At 47.4% G+C, this 15092-nt stretch overlaps 1 protein-coding gene across 6 annotated transcripts in view; it reads left to right on the forward strand.

Moving 5' to 3' along the window:
* Positions 1–14594, forward strand: part of KAZN (kazrin, periplakin interacting protein) — a 729684-nt gene extending 715090 nt beyond the window's left edge. For all 6 annotated transcript variants that reach the window (XM_050931542.1, XM_050931545.1, XM_050931543.1 and 3 more), the window contains 2 exons: positions 8272–8404; positions 11180–14594. In XM_050931542.1, coding sequence (XP_050787499.1) covers positions 8272–8404; positions 11180–11344 — 298 coding nt within the window. In that variant the 3' untranslated portion in view covers positions 11345–14594. The remainder of the gene's footprint in view (positions 1–8271; positions 8405–11179) is intronic.
* The last annotated feature ends 498 nt before the right edge of the window (positions 14595–15092 follow it).

A 15092-nucleotide genomic window follows, 5' to 3' on the forward strand; every position in this document is an offset into this window, starting at 1 on the left:
AGACCCCCTGGTCCGCCCCACCTAGGAGCTGCTGTAAAAGGGGAGGTGCCGGGTGCTTTGGGAGCCACGCCACCCTAGGTAAGCACCACCTTCCTGGCCCCCTCCCACACTCCAACTCCCTGCCTCAGCCCAGAGCCCACACCCAAACTTTGTCCCAGAGCCCACCCCCTGCACTGCCTCCTGCACCCCAACCCCCAGCCCGGAGCCCACACCCAAACTTCCTCCCGGAGCCTGTCCCCCCCGCACTCCCTCCTGCACCCCAGCCCGGAGCCTACACCCCACACCCAAACTTCCTCCCAGAGCCCCCACCCTTCACACCCTCCCACATCCCAACTTCCTGCACCAATCAAGGTATCTCACTTTATTTTCATTTACCTCCCATTACTTATTATATAGGAAGAGGATGAAGAAAAAAAAGAATGAAAAATGGCGGGAGATAAGAGAGAATGTTCTTCTTCTTGGCTGGGTCCTGAGGGGGGGGCCCCCAAAAATGAAGCTGGGCCAGGGCCCCACTAATTCTAACTCCACCACTGGCTGTGGCCCAGCTGCACTTCAAATGGGCTCAAAGCAGGACATACTATTATTATTATTTATTATTAGCTATGGAGAGCTTTACTTTCAGACTGGCTTCCAAGGAGTATGTGCAACACATCAAACAAAGATTAGGCAGCTCTCCATTTTCACGTGCAGGCATCTAACTTTTCTAAGTGATTTTTAACTAGTTCTTTTTTTATTTTATCTTCCAAACCTACCCCCTTCCCATTAGCATTCACTATGTTAGGCATTCCTTCAGACTTCTCTGTGAAGACAGAAACAAAGAAGTCATTGAGCTTCTCTGCCATTTCCAAGTTTCCTGATACTGTTTCTCCCTCCTCACTGAGCAGTGGGCCTACCCTGTCCTTGGTCTTCCTCTTGCTTCTAATGTATTGATAAAAAGTCTTCTTGTTTCCCTTTATTCCCATAGCTAGTTTGAGATCATTTTGTGCCTTTGCCTTTCTACTCTTGCCCCTGCATTCCTGTGTTGTTTGCCTATATTCATCCTTTGTAATTTGCCCTAGTTTCCATTTTTTATATGACGCCTTTTTATTTTTTAGATCATGCAAGATCTCGTGGTTAAGCCAAGTTGGTCTTTTGCCACATTTTCTATCTTTCCTACCCAGCAGAATAGCTTGCTTTTGGGCCCTTAATAGTGTCCCTTTGAAAACAACTCTCCTCAGTTGTTTTTCCCCTCAGTCTTGATTCCAATGGGATCTTACCTATCAGCTCTCTGAGCTTGCCAAAATCCGCCTTCCTGAAAGCCATTGTCTCTGTTTTGCTGTACTCCCTTCTACCCTTCCTTAGAATTGTGAACTCTTATGATTTCATGATCACTTTCACCCAAGCTGCCTTCCACTTTCAAATTCTCAACATGTTCCTCTCTATCTGTTAAAATCAAATCTGGAACAGCTTCGCCCCAGTAGCTTTGTCAGCTTTCTGAAATAGAAAGTTGTCTGCAATGCAGTCCAAGAACTTATAGGACAGTCTGTGTCCCGCTGTGTTATTTTCCCAACATATATCTGGATAGTGTTGAAGTCCCCCATCACCACCAAATCTTGGGCTTTGGATGATTTTGTTAGTTGTTTAAAAGAGACCTCATCCACCTCTTCCACCTGTTTAGGTGGCCTGTAGTAGACTCCTAGCATGACATCACCCTTGTTTTTTACCCCTTTTAGCCTAACCCAGAGACTCTCAACACTTCTGTCTCCTATGTCCATCTCCACCTCAGTCCAAGTGTGTACATTATTAATATATAAGGCAACACCTCCTCCCTTGTCCCCCAGTCTATCCTTCCTGAGCAAGCTGTACCCATCCATACTAACATTCCAATCGTGTATTATCCCACCAAGTTTCAGTGATGCCAACGATGTCATAGTTGTTGTATTTATTTATTAGCACTTCCAGTTCTTCCTGCTTATTACCCATACTTCTCGCATTTGTATATAGGCATCTAAGATACATTGGTCCTATATAAATGAAGATATGGACAGACACAAGTTTGAAGTATTAAGTATCTGGATGCATGGCTGGTGGTCTTGCTCACGTGCTCAGGGTCTAACTGCTCACAACATTTGGGGTTGTGAAGGAATTTTTTCCTAGGCGAGCTTGACAGGGACTGTGTGGTGTATTTTCTTTCCTCTGGGGTATGGTTCACCTGATGAGATCATTTGGGTTTAGCTCCCCTAACCAATCCCAGGCCATTGCAGGGCTTCAGACATTGGCAAAATCTTGATCTCCTTTGTTTTCCTTGTGGCTCCTGGGGACTGAAACGCTTTAATCTAACTAATGTATTTGGGCTTAGTATAGGGGTATCTGGGTGAAATTTAATAGTCTGCGATATACAGGGGATCAGGCTGGATAATCTAATGGTACCTTCTTGTCTTAAACTCTCTGAAGCTCTGAAATAATGTCCTGTGTACCACTGGCTTGGAATTACAATCCCAGTGTGAAATTCTCCATTATCAGAAAGCCAGCACAAGTCTCTTGTGTAACCCACTAGTCAGTGCCTATTATGTGCCCCCTGTGTGCCTAATTCACACAGGATATGAGAGTTTTATAGTCCCTGCTACAGAATCTGGCTTTTTAGTTCAAACTGTAGAGACTTGTGCTTTCAGCTGTAGGCTTCTGTGCGTCAATATCTGTTGTTGTCCAAGACAGTGATCCTCACGTAAGTGTTGGATAAAGCTCAGTTTGGAGGGATTAAGTGCGATTTAAGTGGTGCATAAGCCTTGTGCTGGCCCTCCACACTGGGAATGTGTTTCGCTCCTATTGATTTGTAGATGGAAAAAGCTGTGTGCCTGCTGCTACCGATGGATGAAATGCTGATAAATGGACAGCGGGCGAGCTCTGAGGTCTCGCTGAAAGTTCTGATTGGTGCAGAGGTTTCATAAAGGGTGGGTCTCTCCCATCAGGCTTTGCACAACATTCACACTGATACCCAATGATTGTAGATTGAGGCTAGAATACAGCCAGCTGTTGTGATTGTAGCTGAACTGTGTAGATCCAGTCTAATCTATTGAAGCATTTGTACCGTTCTCACGGCTGTTGTGCTTTGGGGAGGTCAGAGTCGGCTGGGATGCAAATGTCGTCCTTCATCATTGCCAGCGGTGATTGGGGGGTCCAATGGCCGATGATGGGGGTGGGTGTGCAAGGCTGATGAGTTTGCAAAACTGCAGTGCGTGGGGCCCTGCTGGTCTGTCAGCGCAGCCCCTGCTGCATGCCAGCTCTTGGCCAGCAGGGCCCTGCCCCCCTGCACGTTTCCGGCCGGCGCTGGCAGTACACTGTGAGCTGCGGTGGCTGGTGAGTGCTGGTAGATGCCAGGCAGTGACTGATTATGTGTCACCTCTGCTGCCCACCTGTCAGCCCTTTACATGCTCCTCCGCTTGCTGTCCTCTCCCTGCTTTGCCCCTTCACTCCTCCCAGGACTGCTCTTCCTCCATCTCCCCCCCACGGGGTGTGTCCCGCTCCCAGAGCTGTGCAGAGCACTCTGCTCACCGACAGCTTGGCCGGCAGGCTCCTTCCTTTCCTTTCTCTGGCTGAGCTGGTGCCCTAGGAAAGGCCCAGACCCTGCAGCCTGGGGTGTTGGCCAGGAGGAGCCAAGCCCTGCATATGCCAAAGCCCCACGCTGCACTGGCAAGGGGAAGCCACCTCGCCCTTCAGCTAAGCTCTGGAGTGGCAGGGGGAAGTGATTTCCAGCCTGTTCACACCCCGACCCTGCAGGTTCCACAGCAGCCCCCAGGCAGGGGCTTAGGACCCTCTTCACCCGCTCCATCCCCAGGCACCCTCCTCTGCTGAGCCACCTCTTTGGCTGGGTTCGCTGAAGCCCCTGCAATCAGGTTCCCTGGGCCCTGGTGCACAATGAGTCCTTAGGGCTTAACCCCTTCCTGCCTGCGCTGTAATCGGGGGACAGGTGGTGGCTGGGTTATGTTGGTGGCCAGCATCAGCCTGGAGGTGTTAGCTGCCTTTTGATGCTGTGTGGGCAGGAAGGGACAAGCTGCTTCCAGCCCAGGGGAGCAGGGTGGGGGGTGGGAAGAGACGAGTTCTGCAAAGACATGGGCCAGGTCATCCCTTTCGCCTACCCCCGGCACTGCGGCTGGAAGCAGTTCCTATCCCTTCCCTCCCACGCCATGCCAAAAGGCTGCTGCTGGCCACATTCTGGTATGAATCCTGGCCAAAATGTGTGGAGGCGGGCATGTGACCTTGTGTGTCCCCTGCCACCTGTTGTCTTGGGAAGGCGTGGCACCAGGTAGAAGGAGAGGCAGGTCCATCCCGGGGGCCCAGCTAGGCACCAGGAAGGGAGGGTCAGGTTGGTCAGTCACACACCCATGCCCCCCAGTGAGAGAGGGGTACGGGAGTGTGTGTGTGTCACCTCTCTCCGTAGGAACCCTAAAGCCTTAAAGATAAGAAGGTAAATAAAAAGCATCCAGCTACTCAGTATTTCTTTTTAACGGGCTCAGTCAACTTGATATTAATTTGAATGTTTATGCAGCGTAGTTCTGATTGACTGCCATTTGAATATGAGTAATTTCACCAGGTATCCCATATTCAGCATAGGGAAATATGGTCACCCTAAGTCTGTGTCAAATTATCATGGCTTACTTTGATTGTAACAGCCACCCGTTAAAAACTCATTTGAGCTGTATTTAGTATTTGTTGGTAGGAAGACACCCCCACGTGACAGTCTTTCAGAGAGTATTAACTGTCCTGTTGGATGTGAAAAAGAGACAACCTTAGCTGCGGTGGTGTGGAGCGGGTATTGTTGCTGCTGGTGACATCCGGTCCTGTTTTCTTTAAGACAGAACACACATGTGCGCACACCGGGAGAGAAAGGAACAGCTAAACTAGAAAATACAGCTTCTGGTTCTGGCGCTGACTTTCACTTGCAACTTTGCTGCTGGAAAAATGCAGGCACTGCCTGATGTCTTATCAGCTACTCCAAGCTTGTTCCCACAATGGGCTGTTTAGGGCTTTGCGTTTAGCTTGTCTTTCTGGTCACCAGGCTTCCAGCAGTGTTGCAAAGATGGAGTTGTCTTGGCCAGCTGAGCCAGACAATTTTTAGAAAGAGGAGAGACAGAGAAGAGGAGAATTAAGGTGAGGAAGGAAAATTACACGTGAAAGAGGGAATGAGAACAGGAACCAAAGTCTCCCACATACCAGACATCTTTCCGAATTGAGCTGAAGCTGGGGCAGCTGGTAATGTCATTGGTTCCCTCTCTCTGGCCTGGTCCGGTCAGGATGGCTCTCAGGATCAATATGATGAAGGCCCAACAGTGTCCTGGTGGATCCTGGGGCTCCAAGTGCTGGTGAGGGTGGCAGCCATTATGGTGAAGCTCACTCCTTGCAGTCCATGCTTTCCTCTTCCCCAGCATCCATGTGGTGACACCCCACCCCAGGTCAATGATGCCCAAGGAAATGGAAATACATTCCACTCTTTTCCAGCATAAACCTTTCACCCATCTCTAGAATCTTTCCGCTCATTCTCACGCTGCCCTGTGACATTGCGAGGAGCCTTGCAGATCTCTTAGCACAGTTCTTGCAATCTAAACACTCCAATTAGTATCAGGCTGTTTATCTCCTCTTTTTGCTGACTTTTACAAACAACTTTCTATAACAGGCTGAGTTGGACTTCTGTTACCTTAAGCAACATAGAGTAGAGGCCTGTGCACCGCAGATCTGCATGGCGTGTACGGCATTCATTCTCTGCCTGGCACTTCTGTCCACACAAGCAGGATTTATGCAAAGTATCCAGTTGAGAGCTGAGAGGGGAATTCTCCTGCAAATTTCCAGCGTAGGCAGTGAGATTTCAAGCTTCTGCAGGCCCGACTATACAGATGGCTCTGGATAGTTGACTCACCCAAAACAGATGGTACACAGTGCAAATATTGTGCTTTTGTTTGCACACACATACACACACCCCCAAAGAGCCCAGGCAAATTGGGAGCCCTGGAGTTTCTGAGCTGTCAATATTGTACAAGCAATTAGACGTGTTGACAGCAGAAGGTGTTGCGCTGGGGATGGCAGGCAGCATTGTACATTGCAGAACCCATCCACTAGAAAGCAATGTTTCTGCCTGTCCTGATTAGTGCTCTGTTACTGTCACGCAGCCAGAATGGCAAAGGCACAGCCCACCCTCCTGGCACCAAAACCAGCTATCCAAAGGATGGCTCATGGCACTGCTAATGAGATGGGAAGGATTTCACCGCTAGGTCAGCTGCTCAAATCCAGCATGTCAGGAGAAACTTTAAAGATGCTACCATCTTACTGGGTCTTTGGAGACCTACATAGAATAAGTTGGGGGTTTTCAGTCCATTCTCCCAACTGGTAGAAGAGGTCAGGGCCAGAACTGGATAAATTCATGGAGGTTAAGCCCATTAATGGCTATTAGCCAGGATGGGTAAGGAATGGTGTCCCTAGCCTTGGTTTGTCAAAGGGTGGTGATGGACGGCAGAAGAGAGATCACTGATCATTACCTGTTTGGTTCACTCCCTCTGTTGCACCTGGCATTGGCCACTGTCAGCAGACAGCATATTGGGCTAGATGGACCTTTGGTCTGACCCAGTATGGCTGTTCTTACGTTCTTATGTGTCTGGAAAATGTTCCCATCCTCATTTCCAGAGATGGTCCCTTCAGCTCAGGATAGAGGGGCAATGAGAGGAAGTTTACGCTGCCTTTCTCCAGGCTATACCCGTTCAGGGGTGAAGCAGGATATGAGATGATCAGAGATGATGAGGTGTCTGAGGGGAACCTCACAGAGGGGGAGCCAGGAGGTGCCATCCTGAATCCGTTTCTCCCATTAGAGGAATCCTGAGTTGTCAACAATGGTTTCTCCCTCCTGCAGAGATGGAATAAAACCAGCTTAGCAGCTAGTGAGCCGGCAGCAGGAAGAGGGGGAGATGGAAAGGCTGGTGATATAAGAGTCGCTTCCCAAGCAGTTGTGTGAAATCAAAGCACATGAATTGACAGTGGGGAGGCTGAACAACCCTGGCCCCAAGGTGACTGAGAATGGAGCCTAGCTCACTGCTGGCCACAGGAGATTGGCTTGTGAGATCAAATGACACTTGTGAAGAATAGGGGAATGTCCATGAAAGGCACAAAAGCGAGGCAGGTGCAAGGACTGACTTGGACCTAGGGTGACTAGACAGCAAGTGTGAAAAATCAGGACGGGGGTAAGGGGTAATAGGAGCCAATATAAAAAAAAGCCCCAAATATCGGGACTGTCCCTATAAAATCAGGACATCTGGTCACCCTACTTGGACCCTGCATCCCTCGAGCGAGCGGAGGAGCAGCAAAAAGATTTCCGTGTGCCACTGTGTCACCACCACCTAACACTGCAGAGCGAGAAGAAAACATGGCTGCAGGGGACTGTGGCACCAGGCGGGAATGGCTGCTGGGAGGTAGAAAGCCAGGGTGTCAATTGATGGGAAAGCAAATTGAAAGCGACTGGATGGCAGCAAGAAGCAGGTGACGTGAACTGCGAGCAATGGAGAGGACTGGATTGTGTCACGGCACAGATGGGAAAGGGGCCTGTTATGTCTTCCTCCCCGCACCCTGTAAAATCTCTCTTTGGCAAATGCACCCTCATTTATATCCAGCTGGAAAGCCCAGAGTGCTGTTCATTGCCTGAAGTTCATTATTTTGGGAAGCAGGAATTTGCTGTTCCAAGTCAGAGCACAGATGGAGCTGACCTCTTCTGAAGCTTCTGGGGACGTGGAGCCAGGTTTTTGTTCATCTCATGATAGACACAGGGGGCCGGGTGGAAAGTCTGGCTCTGAATCTGGCCTTTCACAAATACTGGGTTTGTTGAAGTTTTGTTTTGGGCCTGACTCTAGCAGACAATGTTGGCTCATGGGACTTTCAGCCAGTTACCAATACCTGATGCTTGAGAGAAAGGCAAAAATGCCATACACTTGGCCTAATACGCACCTCTACACACAGAGAAGGGGGGAAGAAATTATTTCTTGATCCCTGCGGCCATCAGAATACACTGTGCAGCATGAGATCACGTTAATCCTGCCCTAGCATGTATGTTAAAATTGAGCCTCAATTATTGGCTGTCATGGATGCATGTTTTAACTGGTCATCGGACGAACCAGCCCTTTTAAAAAATCCAGCCACCACTTGTTCAATTTGGTGTGTTTTCCCTCCGCAACCTGGAAGGGTTTGGGAATGTGGCTCTTTCGTTTGCTGACTCCACATTAAAAATTGCTGTGAGCTGAGTGCCTGTTCATTGCTCAGCCCTACAGGTGTTCTAGAGAGCGACCGGTATGGAATGTCGACTCTCCTCAAACAGGGTTCGCTCAGGCGCTCCTCCAGCGCTACCAGGCAGAGCAAGGAGGAGGGGAACAGCTTAAAATGCAAAGCAAGCAGGGTAAGTCTGTTCACATTTTTACAGGGGAGGCTGGCGGGGAGGCAAATATGACAATACGGCCCAAACTGGTTACAAAACACGACTGAAAAATCTGGGCCTGAGCTGTTTTGAAAATTTGACTTCATTACTGCTTACTCTGGATCAGGTCCCCTTTTCCTGCTGTTCTCCCTTTGAAGTTCTATCTCTTCACTTTTATGGTCGTATCAGTACAGCCTATGGAGGTTCAGATAGAGACCCATGAAAAACTGGACAGGCAGTACAACTCTAGAGTGCCCTAGTAAACCCCTCTGCATTTTTCCCCACTGATGCTAATAACAGTTATCAACCAGGTGTGTGAGTAAGGGCATTAAGCAGCATAATGCAAGATGGGTGACTATAAATCATACTCTTTAGGGTAATTAAATTGCACTGAAAAGCCTTTTTGTGTCCAGGGAAAGTTGGCATTTTTAAGCCTGAAATTTATGTGATGAGTAACTCAATAACAAACCAATTATAACTTGCATAGGCTGGGCCATTTAACTGACTCCCCTCTCCCAGCTGGAAATGACTGATTTTCTGCTTGGAATTGTCATTTCATCGCCATGATAATTGGGGATGTAGATACTCAGAAAAGGCATGTGTGAGCTAATGAAATAAGTAATTGCATTCATTTAAAAATTTGCACTCTCTCTCTCTCTCTCTCTCTCCCAGTCTAGATATCTCTATATATGTCTCAACATATCTATATATATCTTAGAAATACTCTAAAATAGTCTTAGAAATATTTAGAAATACTCTTATACACATAGGTGTTGGGCCAGCAGTCTAAGGCAGCCCAGTGCAATGGCTGGAAAAGGTCAAAGCTTTCTCTAGAGATCTCAAGGGAGCACTGGTTCAGCCCTTTTGTAGGGTTAGTATCTTATGTTGCTTTCTAGCGCCCCCTGCTGGACAGTATCATGAACTCCATTGACTGGCAATGTGCCATGCCACTCCAGATGGCTAGAAGATGGGGCCAGCCTGAAACAAGGGCTGGAATCTCAGCTGATCTAAACTGAAATCTCGCCATTGACTTTAATGGTGCTGTACTGATTAACGCCCACGGAGGAACTGGCCCTGGGTCTTTAGAGTTAAAGGGGAAACAAGGGGGGACTTCAGGACAGATTCTGAAACCATCCCTCCCAGCCTCTTCCTTAGGAACAACAGACAGAGAATGCGGAGTCCCTGGTGGAAGCTGCAGGGTGGTTGTTTGGAAGAATGGAACAGGATGCAAACTAGGCAAACATATTTCAAGCCTTAATGTGAGGCTGTAATCAGACAAGGCATTTTTTTACAGTGTGGGTGGATTCTCCTCCGAAAAGTAACTGTAAAAATGCCACCCTGGAACTTCCCTGGTTCTTACAGCTCAGTGACTCGGGGTTAGAGTCACCCAGTTTATAAGCACAAAATAATAATAAATTCCTAACCGCCAGCCCTGCAAATGGAGGGCCCAATTCTGCTACCTTTACTCACGCTGAGTGGTGCCTCATTATTTGAGTAGTTTGACTAGAAGTACCTTGAGTACAAGTGGCAGAATCAGGCCCCTCAGCAAGGGAGCTGACAATCAAGCTGTGCGCGGATATGACTGGCAATGAGGAACCTGCAGACAGAACTTAGTTAAAAATTCTATTGAGGACACCTGAGCCAGAATAGATCCACCTTGTTCTCCTGCAGCTGTATTGGCTGGGCAAAGGTAAGCGTACAAAAGCAATAGGAACCTGTATCAGTAAGACAGACTCAGGGAACCAGATCTGTAGTGTAAAGATGAGCCAGATTTCGAGTCACTTTTCTGCTTATTACTACACTTTTTTAAAAAAAAAAAAACTTTTTTCTTACTTAACACAAATGTAGCCCTGCTGATGTCACTCAAACAAACATTCTTGTCTTCTCATACAACAGCCAGTCCAGCTATGGGTGAGTGAGCTGGATTTGGTACCATCTCAGGAATCAACAGGTGTTGGTGCCATTCTGATTACAGAATCGTTATTAATGCTATTGGTGCAAAAGGCAGAACTGACAAGGTTGGACTCTCCGGATCAGCTGGCGTAAATCAGCGTCACTCTGTTGGCTGCAGTGGAGCTATGCCAACTTATCCCTGAGAGCAAGAGCCTTGTCTGCTGCATGTCTACACTGCAATTAAAAACCCATGGCTGCCCCGTGCCAGGTGACTTGGGCTCATGCGGTTTGGACTAAGGGGCTGTTTAAGTGCAGTGTAGACATTTGGGCTCTGGCTGGAGCCCAAGCTCTGGGATCCTCCCCACTTGCAGTGTCCTATAGCCCGAGCTCCAGTCTACACTGCTATTAAATAGCTCCTTAGACTGAGTCCAAGTAGACATGCCCTCAGATTCCAGATTTGAGTTTCCAGCGCTAGCAATTAGAGAAACAAACCTTTGCTTTGTCTACTGAGCAAATTTGGATCTGGAAGCTCTCGTGATGTGGAACTCTGCGGCAATGACATCTTTACAATCCTACTCCTGACTGTAAGTGGATTTTAAAGGAGCTTTGGGTCAGTTCTTGATTAAGCAAATCTAGTGCCCCCTTCCGTCCATGACAATATCATGCATCCTGTCTCTTTCTCCCCAAGACAGTAGAATCATAGGACTGGAAGGGACCTCAAGAGGTCATCTAGTCAAGTCCCCTGCACTCCTGGCAGGACTAAATATTATCTAGACCATCTCTGACGTGTTTTTCTAACCTGCTCTTAAAAATCTCCATACAATGATGGAGATTATCCTTACGTTCCTCTGATTTCATTTGCAGCTTCCCCTGGGGAAAATTGGAAGGGGATTCAGTGGAAAGGACACTGATTTCCATGATGACTACGGATCTCTCAAAAACGAAGAGTGCTGTGAGGATTTGAAGCTAAGTAGGCCAGAGCAATGCCGCCTGGAACGCTTTGGCAGCCTGGAAGTCACCAATGTGTAATGAATTGGATTGTTCAGGCAAGACAGGACTCGCTGGAATCAACAGGGACATTGTGGCCAGCAAATGGGAAAGAAATATGAAGAGAATGGATGAAACGCAGACTTCTTTGGTTGTACATATTATAGCCATTGCTAGAGGAAACTCTGTTCAGACCTAACATGGTGGCGTGTCTTTGTTTAAAGTGTCTGTCTTGCGTTCATGCTAGGGGACCCAGATAAATCCAGTACCAATTCCCTATAGTAAAAGATTTCCAGCAAGCATTCCAGAAAATTTTCTGAGATGAACCTGGGCCTGCAGTGAAATGATAGCAATGCTCACCCAATGACCTGACCGATCCGTTCTTCTCTCTGGGTGGGCCCCCCACAAATACAAAATGCACTCATGGGATGACTGTGGGGACCCGGGACTGCCAGCTTGAAGGGGGCAGGATAGACCAGCCCTGGTGAGATTGCTTCCAGCTGTCATGATCCAGCATCAGCCCATCAGGTTTGTCTATTGCTTTGACGTCACACAGGGGAGGAAGGATAAAAAGAAAGAGGAAACATGATGAGGAGGAGAAATTAGGTGAATGAAAATAAACACATGCTTTGGAACAGGGTGGGGAGACTGGAAAGGTCTGGCCCTTTGGGGCACCCTCAGTGCTGTCACTGACCCTCATTATGCAAAGTGGTGAACACCCGCTGGGAGCGCTGCAGGAGATCAGTGGGAAGTGAGGCTGTGAAACGCCTCTCACTCAGAACCTTGAAGGATCAGGCCCTTTCATTGGTCTCCAGTGCATAAATCCCATTGTGAGCCCTGCTTTAGAAATACCGTCGATAGACAGTAATGTCAGGCAGGGGCAGTACTTCCTCATCTGCAGTCACTTCAACATTGTGCAGCAAGAGATCAAAAACCTGACTCACCTCTCAGCCTCTGGAGCACTCACAGCTTCCAAAATTGACAGATAGCATCTGTAGGAGCAGCCCTGCTCTTTCAGCTTGCAGTCCCATGTGATTTCACCAACATGGGCAAGCTTTCAGTGCCTGGGTGGGATACCTGCTAGGAAGTGCCTGCTGCTACCAGAAGCGATGCTGGCGATTCCGTAGGTGACATTCTTTCCTGTGAGTCAGTCCTGAGCCAGTGCCCCAGGACGGCTTTAAAGAGAATATGCTGTTGGAGGTGTCCTTGCTTGGATTAAAAATGTGGATAGATGAGCTCCTGCCCCACTGAAGAGCTCAGAGAGCTTTTTACAAAGCTAAGCAGAGTGTTGGTCCTGATATCTTGACCAAATTCAAACCTTGGTACATACATTCTGCCTAGCTTCTTATAATAGTTCCCTTTCTTCCCTATGAATGATTGTTTAGCGTGTCCGACATAGGCTGGGTGCTGTCTTCCTCCCCAGAAGTGGATGCATTTCAGCAGTGGCCGAGCAGTCCATTTGCTGCAGTCTGTAAAGCACTTTGGGGACTTTCTGGTTCAATGGTTCTGTATTATCATCAGTGTGGTCTTACTGTGGTACGATTATTGCTATAAATTCCTGGGCACAAAGGATGCTTCTGTTTATTTATTAGATGTTATGGGAGCTCATCGGGGCTCTGGGTTCTAAGTAAATGTTTTCTTTTGGTGAAACATATTGTCGGGCAGGCAACTGTTGGGTTTGCTTTAGGCATAAAGGCCTCGCGCCAGCTCTGCCAGTTTCCACCATCTGAGGATCAGGTCCAGTACAGTCAAGTGGCTCAATAAGGGATCCACAAAGAGGAAAGATCAATTTTACTCTTTTAAGGCCACAGAGTAGATGCCAGACAACCACTTTGGAAAACGGAGATGAAGAAATTCCTCAGGCCTGCAAGGTTCAGTAGCATGAATGGCAAAAAAGGAAACACAGAGGGGGAAAAGATCAAGCAAGCATAATATGAAACTCAAGTTTTTGTCCAGAGGAGAACATCACTTACAACTAGGGTGACCAGATGTCCCGATTTTATAGGGACAGTCCCAATTTTTGGGTCTTTTTCTTATATAGGATCCTATTACCCCCCACCCCGTCCCGATTTTTCACACTTGCTGTCTGGTCACTCTACTTACAACACGTATTTTCTGCTTCATTCTTTTCCTCTCTCTCTTTTTTTCTTTTCCTCTTGGGTATTGAGTGGGACAAACAAGTATTTAGAAAAAGGAATGTTAAATATACTGGGTTAAATTCTGATCTCACGTACAGACAGGTAGCTCCACAGTCCTGGGTGCCCAGCATCTCTGAAAATTAGGCAACTTAGATGCCTGAATATGGATTTAGGAGCAATCAGCTAGCATGCTAGAGGCTGCATCTGCTAGGCACATATGTGCCTAACTCCCATTGAATCAACGACAGTTAGTTAGGTTCCTACCTGCATCCTTAGGCACCAAAACAGCTTTAAAATTCTGGCCCATAGGCCCTAATTCAGCCTGGTATTTGAGCATGTGATTAATTTCAAGCATGTGAACAATCCCGTTGATTTCAATAGGACCACTTGTGTGCTTAAAGTGAGGTACCTGCTTAAGTACTGAGCTCTTAAGTGGCACATAAATCTTGTGTGTGTTCTCTGCACAAGGGTGAATGTCACATTCAAGGACCAATCCCGCAGCTGGTCCATGGGCATAATGGCTGCAGAAAGCATATTTGAGTTGATCCAAAGCTCCTGGAAGTCAATGGAAAGACCCACATTCTCAGCTGGCTTTGCATCAGACTCCCACACAATTCCTTAACTAAGAGCCTGATCTAAAGCTTATTAAAACCAATGTGAGTTTTTCCATTGACATTACTGGGTTTCAGATCAGGCCCTTACATTTTAGTCAGACCTAAGACTTACTGAATTCCGTAGGAAAATCGGTTGTCCAAATGCCAGCTTTGCATCAATGAGCCCCACTGACAACTGAAAGTGGCTGTTCATTGAGCACTAGGATACCGTTTACTGTTTCTCTAGGAAAGAACCGTGACGTGTGTATCACATGAAAGCTATTTCAGTATCATTGGTTTATTCAGTTATTAAATACCTTGTTTTAATAACCACTGGAACTGTGTTGAAACAGAGACGGCGTAAATGTTTGTAACCAATTTCCTCCACAAAAGTGTAACTTCAAAAACCACTTCACCTACTCAAAAAACACTTCGCCTACTGAGTAACATACTATCCTCTGTTCTAGTACAGTGGCATCAAATGTCACTTTGAATGGCCCTTTTCTTTACCTGTTGAGAGCTTACCTGGGAATCATTTCCTCTGTTAGCAGCAAGGTGTTTTGAATCCAGGAGCCCCAGAGACAAACCAGCCATGGGCAAGGTCAACAGTGAGACTGAGTCAAAGACTTAAAAATACATCAACCATAGGAACTGTAGTATAGATGTAGGAGGAAAGGAGCTATTTAGATGCCATGCAAATGAATCAGGATATATCAGGCAGTTGTACTGCACCAGAGGGGAGGCAAGGAGAGGGAACATAGGAAAGGCAGGACAACAGGCCAGATTCTGCCCTCTGATATGTGCATGTGAGTCCCACTGGTTTAAGGAAAGTGTTGAAGGGAGGAGAAAGCCACCGCCAATGGGCAGCAGAGAGACAAGCAAGCAGAAGCAAATCTGTTTTGAAAGGCAGAGTTGAGAGAGGCGAGATCAAACAAACTGTCTGGGTATGGATAAATCAATCATATGTACATACAGGAATCATGCCACCTGCCTCTGAAATGCAGACAGCTCTGTGGTGAAAGGCAGGGGGTGTTTAACAGGAGAATATGACACCACTGA

The sequence above is a fragment of the Gopherus flavomarginatus genome, chromosome 21 (genome assembly GCF_025201925.1).
Source record: "Gopherus flavomarginatus isolate rGopFla2 chromosome 21, rGopFla2.mat.asm, whole genome shotgun sequence".
Lineage (NCBI taxonomy): Eukaryota > Metazoa > Chordata > Testudines > Testudinidae > Gopherus > Gopherus flavomarginatus.